The following is an 8,977-nucleotide window of genomic DNA, read 5'->3' on the forward strand; positions in this document are numbered from 1 at the left end:
TTCACTGCTTACAATGTTGTGAACGGTCGCATATTACATTAGTGGTGTGCTGCATTAGTATCAGGAATATTTTGGAGGGCAGGCATAGAGTGCTTGGACAACGTTTTGCAGAGAGGGGAGGGGGGGATCATTTTCAAAATAAGGTCAGAAATGGAAACAAAAAATAAAGCAATGTCTTGATGTAAAGGTTTCAATGCAGGCTGAATGCCTACATTCCCTGCATGCCTGCATGCCTCCCACAGCCTAGAAATGTTATCAGCTGCATGAAACAGATGAATGTTAAAGGGGCCCTGAAACACTTTATGAACATAGTAAGAAAAGGTTATCGATCTGTCGTAGAAGCTGCTGTAAACATGTGAGCCAAATATTACTGCTACTGCATGCAGCACGGAATTTACAATCTTGTATCAAACACAGCGAAAAATTACTTGGCCTCGCTTCCTCGGTGTAGCCAAATCGCAAGCATCTGGCTAACCAACACTATTTCACGGCTAATTTCATGTTCGCAAGAGCATTCTCAGTAATACATAATTGCTAATTTTGAGTTCAATAAATGAAAAATATATATGTCTGTGGTCTCAAAAAGACAGAAAAAAAATTTAATCTTTGCACTGTGCATAGCTGTGCCAGCTGTGCCTAGCCTCCAAGATGGCAGTGGTGTGCTGCGTAGTGTAGTCTACCGCAGCCACCCTGGGATGCCACAATAAGCCTTTTTGCCATCGCGACACTCCACGTTTGGCTGGGGCTTTGCTCTTTTGGCTTCTTCACTGTGTACCTTCCAGCATGCTAGCAGAGACAAAAATAGAGAGAAAGCCAGGTATTGGTGCGATAACTCCACTTAATTATAGTTGGAGGCTTCAAAAATTTTTGTGCCATGAGATTCGTGAGACGTCCTTTAATAATGAGGCCATTCTCTGATTAATTAGAAACGTGTTTCAGGGCCCCTTAAAGGCTAATTATAGCAACAAATGGGGAGCCTAGCTGAATTGTATTGAATGCCTGTAACTTCACTTTATTGTACCTGTTGAAAATGTTTTGTGTGGGAACTCTTTCCTTGGAAAGTGCTTCAGAACCAACAGTTTGTAAAGTAATATCTTGTAAGAGCGGTTTGGAGTTCTGTTGTTTAAGACCGTTGCTTGGACATTAAGAAGTGCACGCAAGATGCATTCACAAGTTGCATGCAATGCAGTGCCTATGCATAAAATGTTGAAGACGTAGTTATGTCAGTATTTGTATGTGCATTCTTTTTCTTTACAGCCATCAGCGTATCTATGAGTGGCAGGAATCTAACCGGGCTCCTGCACTAGATGCTATGTCATTCAGAAGCTACCCAACAATGAGGTGAAAATGTTCCCTCTCAGTGTGTGCTTTACCAATGTTTTGATTGCGTCTGATATGCTGCATCTCAAAAATGATAATTCAGAACTTGTTAATGTATTTGTTGCAAAATGACCACGTATGCTTTCGCTACAGTGTGATCTTGGGCTGCATTGAAAACTAAGGCTGCACATAGCTTCAAAATATGATTTGTTGAGCATAATTTGGCTTTTTTGCCTTCTCAATGCCACAAATTTAGCAGTAGTGAATGGTTCTTGCACATGTATGCTTACAGAAAACTTTATTAGAAATTGTGCGCTGTGGTTGTTTGGTTTTTATGCACCAGGAGCAGGTGATGATGCCATGATGACCTTTATTGGTTTAATGCCATTTTCTACTGTCAGACCTTTCTGTCTTTTGCATGCATCGCTGGCTCAGACGTTCAGCAGCGTGCATGTCATTGCTTAATGCCAATACCCAATACCTTTCCTCCAAGAGTGCAGTTATGAGTAGGTTTACCTGGGCATTTCACTTAGCTGTAACACATACTGTGCATTGTTCGACCTGTAATAATTTAATTCAACTAAGAATCGTGTGGTTGTGCTTTTCTGTGTAAGCGAGTTTAAGCTAAATGTAGCAAAAGAACAGTCAGTGTCATCATGCTGAGCTTTTTTTTTTTACTGCAACTCATATAAAACACAGTACATAAAATGCATTTAACTCTCACCAAAGGGAAATTATCTAGTGTTATGTGGTAAATTAATTTTATTGAACTTGGGCTATATCGGTGGAAAAAGAAAGGGCACCACAGTAGAGTGTTGTCTGCCCTGAGATATTATTCATGGTATTTTAATTTATCCCTTGGAAAGCATACTTAGTGCCTACTTTATATGCAAACTACTTTTTTGTTATTGGGACCAGTTTTGCACAAGTGAGATTAGCTTGCAGCGCATTAGTAGCAGTGTGATGTCCTTTTGCTACATTGAGATGTTGTGATACCACTGATTGCAATGTCTTATATTTACACCATGTTCGCACTGACTATAGAAAAAGAAAAGAAAGAGCACAGGATCAAACACCGTTATTTTGCTTCAGCAGGGTCGATATGTTCAGAGTGACACATCAATTGCATCATCACCAGTAGAGACGTGTATAAATGTGCTTCTGCTTAAATTCCTACCTGATGTATATTAACCAAGTTATACACAAAGATGGCACAGTGTTAGCAGGTTTTGTAAAGTATCAGGTATTAGAGAGTGCTTGCCTTATTAACCAATACGAAAAAGTATGCTGTGGCAAGACTTACCCAAAATTGTAAAAAAAAAATTCTGTGCAATGAGTAATGCTCTGGCTGTTCCTAGAAGGGTGAACAGCCAATTTTCAAGCAAATGTTTTATTTTATTAGAAATCATAGCCTGCTGGCATCTCTCAGCACACAGGCAGTATGCCTAGTATGCTGTATATGTTTGTTGAGCCCCAACTGTAGGCAAGTGACATATGCTCTTATTTATCTTGGTGAACCGCATTATAAGACTTGATATTGTGCAAAATCTAGTGCCAGATGCCACCGTGAAATTTTAACTCAAACGAGTGAGCAGTTTTGGCTAGATGAACATTTATATTTGTATCCATTAACGATGCAATGAACACAGTGTCACAATCGTGAGACATGAATGATCTGTTTTGTGAACTGCACTGAGGCGCTTTTGCCAGGCAGCCATTGCTCCTTTTGTGGTGTATGTGTGTGCACCTGTTGAGGTTTTCTTCTTGCGAAATTCACTCGTGATCAGCACAAATGCATCATGCACACAAATATTGATGCTGCAGATTTCTGAGAATGTGACTTGATATGTATCAGTACATCTGTAAACAATGCCATAAAATGGACTTTGAAAGATAGTGTCATATTCTCATTTAACATTTAGGCCAGCTTTTTCTCTTATGCCTGATATTTTTATATAAAATATAAAAATAGCCAAAAGGCTTCATGTTAAGCCTTACCACGTAGGTCATGTCAACTTTACTGCTGTCAACTGTGTTGAGGGCTCGAGAAGTGTCAAAAGTTTCCAAAGTCAATGGACTTCAAACTGATGGTGTGATTGAGCCATTGCATGTCATTGGAGGCTACAGTGTTGCTGAGTGTTGTATGTTTTACGCCATAGTTTTGTGTGTGTTTCGGTATGTTTGTGAATTATTTATATGGAAATGTAGCTCTAAGAGGACCTGTCATAAGAAGACTTTACTTGCTCTCCATTGTGCAGGCCTGATGGCTCTAATGACCTTTGGTAACATAGAGTTGTAATACGATGTTGAAAATGGCAGAAGCATGTCGTTGGATGTTCATGAAAAAAAAAAAGAGTAAGAAATACAAGCTATCAAAGACATTTGTGCTTTCATACGAGTATGACAGCCTGTGATCTGTTTTTTCTTCCTCTGCTTCTTTCTTCTTCTTCTTCTTCTGTCCCACATAGACAGGCCCACTTGCATGATTGACCCCCCCCCCCCCCACCTCATATGCAATGAACATTATTCATGTTCCTATTTTAATTGAGCCCACATACTGTATAAAAAATGCCACTGGCAAGGTATAGACAACTGCCTTTTTATTCTAGCTAGCCACCATTAGCGGCAGTACTTTCACACTATTTATTAATAGGTCTTAGACCTTGCGGCACTGGGTTTGATAGCTTTTTGATAGCTAAGCACTCATATTGGAAGGAACCGCTTTCAGAAACTTCTTGTGGATCTAACATTACAGAACTATTCTCTCTTTATCGGATTCAGTATTAGGGGTCAAATATTGGAATGTACTTAAATGCCATATCACAGCTAAATATCTAACATTTACTGTTTGGCCTAATTTCATAGAACGATTGAAGTTTGTCAGATATTTATGAAGTAATTTGCTTCAATCTTGAGTGGTATGTCTTGTTTTACATAAGCTGCTGCTTCTCTGAAAGCTAAGACTTCAAGGGTTTTGTGCACAAGTTCTGTATTGTATGTTTCGATTTATTGTGAAACTTCTTGGTAATACATCTCGATTTCTTCAGAACCTTCTGCATGAGTTCTGGCATCAAATTCTTTCTCACCCTCTCCCCCCTTTCTTTTTCTTTAAAATTGGTCATGTTGAATGTGTCTATTAAACCACTTTCCATGCCACTAAACTTGGGTGCTGCAAAAACTTTGCAAATAACTAGTTTAAGTTTCAAATGCAAAGACTAGCTAAAATCAGTATTGTAGCTGACTAGTTTCAGTTACGTAAAATAGTATATCAAACAGGTGGTCACCCATTTGCTTCAGTCAGGGCGGGGGGTGCCTGCGCATTCGATGGCATATTTTACGGCGAAGCTGTTAAGGGGAGTTATGCAGTGGTTTTCATGTGGCGGCATGTGACGCTGTGGTCGACATGAAGTGTAAATGCAACACAATCTGTGTCGGAGCCGCAGAATTGGTTTAATACATAATGGTCAACAATTATAAAATTAAAGTTACCTTATGTATATCTCATTAAAATACACAAGAACTTACATGCATGGTTTCTTTCATCACAGCATTGCACTAGTTTCTGTGGAAATTTGGTTCCTTCTTTATTTGCTGTTGCTGAGGATCTCATAAGCGGTATTCTCTGCCAAAAAATAAACTTAATGTTATCTTCCCTTTTCTTAACACTTACCCATAGAGCAAGAGTCAAGATAAGAAACTACATTTTGTGGCATTACCAAGTAATGTCTTAAATACTCTGAGCATGAGAACCTGTCTCACGTCAACATCATCTGGTATAGATGGTGCTGGCACATCATGATCTTGTCTCTTGTGTTGCATGCTACTAGTTACTATGATTTGTGCTTAATGTTTTTTTGTACCTTTACTTTATGTGACACCATTTGGTCACCCACTTGTGCTGGCACCATTGGGGACAGTTTCTCCTCCTGCCTATTCTTGCTCCACATAATGGACTAATACGAGTTACATAGATTGTTGAATAGATTCATGCATCTCCAGTATAAGTTTACACAGGTGTCAGTTTCATGAACATTTTTATTGGAACTTGTGCAGTTTCATCTTACGAGTATGTAATTATGTAGCGCAATGTTCTAATATGTACAGGACCCTGATGTTGGTTGGGGCTTTTCTCAAAACATTAAATTTAAGTCAAACTTTGAGTGTCTCCTGTCGTAAGTGAGCCTCAGAACTGTACATGAATGAGAACAGTTGTTACTACCGAGCATGAGCAACTGCCCTCTGTTGTAAACGCTTAGAAATATTTCCTGGTTGTGGTAGCTCCATATGTTGTGTCCCATATTTTAATTTACAGCTTCAATATTCAAATATGATGCAGCATGCTGTTTCTATGCTTCATATTCTGCTTGCTTCATGAACTGGTTTGCATCTGTGCTTGTGGTCCCGGAGGTACTGTGTGGAAAAATATGCATTTGCACAAAGCCATTGGCACTGTATTTAATGCTAAGGGCTACAAGCACATTTAGAATACTATGCCAGCCTCTCTGATTGTTATGAAATGAAGTTAGCTTTTTTTTTTTGTGAACTTGGAAGTAAAACAGTGCAGACAGTTTGGACATGCATATTTGTTTGCATTGCAACTGAATCTTGAGGAGAGAATGAAAATATGGGAGGTCGAAACTCTGTGAATGTCAGTTATAGCTGAGAGCATTCACCCTTGAGTTGTTGCGAATACAAGCATGTAGCTTTGCAGGCCTCAGAAGGTGGCCTTGCTGTTGTCATTCACATGTACAAAACTTGCCTTGAAGCAAGAAGTGAAGGGCCAACATTATTGGAATAAAATACGTTCCTGGCAATTTACAGTGTAATGGTGTCCACGGACCAGTTTTTCCTCAAGTAGTAATTATCAGTCTAGAATTCTTCAGGGTAGCCCCTTTGCTCTCTCTGTTCTCATAGTTGCTTGGTTCCGAAACCAGAAGAGAAAAAGTTTTCTTGTGTGTGCATGTGGGCACAAATGCATGTTTGCTGGAATTCTTTGGTTTTTTACATAGTCACAGGCTGTGTGCTGTGGTCGGCTGTTGTTTCTGCCTCCTCTTCTTCAAAGGACCATTCTGTCTTTGTGACTTATTGCTTTTATGCATGCGCATTGTAAATATGTAAAAAGGGATCTGTGTTTGTATGTATGACTTTTTTATTAATTACTTTCCATCAGACAGTGTGTGCCTCCAACAGCAGTGCACAGCAGTGCCACACTGTAGATGTCTTCACGTTACCTAAAATGTGTGATTCAGTATTTATTTTCTGATAATGCGCATCTCTTATGCAGCTATGTGTAATGAGCAATGTATCTCAATCATAGCAATGTGATGCAAACAAGTGCCTTAACTGTAATCAAAACATACTCGACACTGAGCTGCTTTGAGCTGCTTCACTATGTGTATGCTTTACAGACATTGGTAGTGTATGTATTGTTATGTGTACTAGTTTCTACTCCCAGTATTTTTTTTCTGGTGTCTGCATTCCTGGCATCATACAACTATGTATTAATGTGACTGTATAGTTTTAGCCAGGGTGAATTCAGGAATTAAATGCTACATTTTTCATTTATTATGGCTGCATTAGTTTGTTAGTACTATGTGTTATCAATGCTTGAGCTTTTGTATGTGCCACAAATACATTTCAATACTCTTTTTCGTTCTTGAAATCGTAAAGACTGAACATTTTTTTGTGTTGCAGTGATGTAATTTGTTGTGTTGTGAACACTTCTCATGGAACTCTGAATAAAACACAGCACTGATTACTGCTTGTTACTCTTATTCTCTTTTACACAAAATTATCACACTGTCTGCCAGCCACATGATTTGTCCCAAATTGAATTATGGTGTGTGTGTGTTCATATACAGGGTGTCCCAGCTAACTTTAGCCATAGTTAAAAAATATATGAATGCCACGTAGCTGGACAGAACCAAGTTATTGTTTGCCTTCGCTTGGAGATACTCAATTTTTCTTATTCATCCTAATTAGATAATTAGTATTAATTAATTAATCAACTTCTCAAATATTATTTTTACATGAAAAGTGTCAATGGTGAAATTGCAGAGCGACATGAAAAACCCGATTAAGCTTTCTGTTGCTCAGTATGTGCTACATAAAGTTTTTCCGAGCGGGAGAGAAGCCCGCAAGTGCACGCAAAATTGCCATGCAACTGGCTGCTCGAGGCACTTTGCTTCTATTGTGTCCTAAGGGCACTGGACAAAACAGTCAAAAGTGAAGCGCTGATACTAACGACGCTGCAGCACTGGAGTGCCGAGCGATGTGATGAAGCCAACAGGCAAGCTCCGGAAAAGCGTAGTCTATTACGTGCGCCAATGTCATAGAGTAACAGGATAATATGAAACCTTTTAATTGCTTGAGGTAACGGGCGCCCCCCCCCCCCCCCAGAGCGCTGAAAAGCTCGCCCAAGGTAGGCAGCATGAGAAAAAATGTCAATTTTAACGTTAGAATTTGGAGGCATAGATGGATGGATGGATGAATGGATGGATGATTGAGGCTCAACCCTTTGAATCGGGCGGTGGCGACGTGCGCCACCTAGCCTTGATGTGATGGCAGATACTAAAGCCCCTTGATAATTTGAAAGTAGCGACACTCTCCTCCTAACGACGCTATTCTCCTCAATTCTCCTCACCCGCCGGCTGCGCATGCCACGCTTTTCCTCCTGGGCTCCCACGGACGGGCCGCAGGATTCTATGAGGCGTGTTATTTTGGGCCAGTTGCGCACCCCGGTGGGGTTGAAAATTTTGAGAAATGCTAATAACAGCATCGATAATGCTGGAGGCAACATTTATGAGGAGGTTCGTTTTTTCTTGAAGCCGTATGAACGGGATATACCGAGGTAAAGGGAGCTTTGAGGCGAGTTCTATACTCCAGACGATTTTTCAGCCACATGATGAGATGCTTTACTTCATGCGTCTGATCTAGTATTGCTTGTGACACATCCCTTTGTGTATGGCTTATTAAGCGAAAGCCTTAGACCTCTGTTTCAAGGTCCCGTTGTGAGCTACAGAAAACATCACGTGACCGAAGGAAGGTGGGAAGCGAACCAAAGCATGTGCAGCTGCGTATAAGAGATGATTAATGATTAGCAAAGTAATGATTGATTAGTGATTAGATTAAGATGAATTCGGGTGTATTAAGGAGGTTTAAGGTGGATTAAAGTCGATCAAGGCGGATTAGGGTGAATGAAGTGGATTAAGGTGCATAAAGGAGGACTAGGTTGGGTTAAGGTCGATGAAGGTGTATTAGGCTGGATGAAGGTGCGTTGAAGTGCATTAAGGACGGTTATAGTAGATTAGGGTGGATTAAAGTGCATGAAGAAGGATAAGGGTGGATTAAGAAGGATTAAGGTCTATTAAGGAGGATTATGGTGGGCTAGGGTGAATTAGAGTGAATGAAGGAGGATTAGGGTACATTAAGGAGGATTAGGGTGTACTAAGGTAGATTAATGTAGATTTGGGTGGATTAAGGACGATTCTAATGGATTAGGGTGGATTAAAGTGAATGAGGGAGCATTAGGGTTGATTAAGGAGGATTAAAGTGCATTAAGGATGCTTAGAGTAGATTACGGTCGATGAAGGCGGATTAGGGTGCATAAAGGAGTAGTTTCGTCGATTATGGTGGATGAAAGTGAATGAAGGAGGAT

The 8,977-nt window shown here is 40.0% G+C and overlaps 1 protein-coding gene across 2 annotated transcripts in view; it reads left to right on the forward strand.

Moving 5' to 3' along the window:
• Cad74A (cadherin 74A) overlaps positions 1-7,078 on the forward strand; it is a 109,010-nt gene extending 101,932 nt beyond the window's left edge. For both annotated transcript variants that reach the window (XM_075688062.1, XM_075688068.1), the window contains exon 41: positions 1,258-7,078. In XM_075688062.1, the coding sequence (XP_075544177.1) occupies positions 1,258-1,345 (88 nt within the window). In that variant the 3' untranslated portion in view covers positions 1,346-7,078. The remainder of the gene's footprint in view (positions 1-1,257) is intronic.
• The last annotated feature ends 1,899 nt before the right edge of the window (positions 7,079-8,977 follow it).

Source organism: Dermacentor variabilis, chromosome 1 (assembly GCF_050947875.1).
Source record: "Dermacentor variabilis isolate Ectoservices chromosome 1, ASM5094787v1, whole genome shotgun sequence".
Lineage (NCBI taxonomy): Eukaryota > Metazoa > Arthropoda > Arachnida > Ixodida > Ixodidae > Dermacentor > Dermacentor variabilis.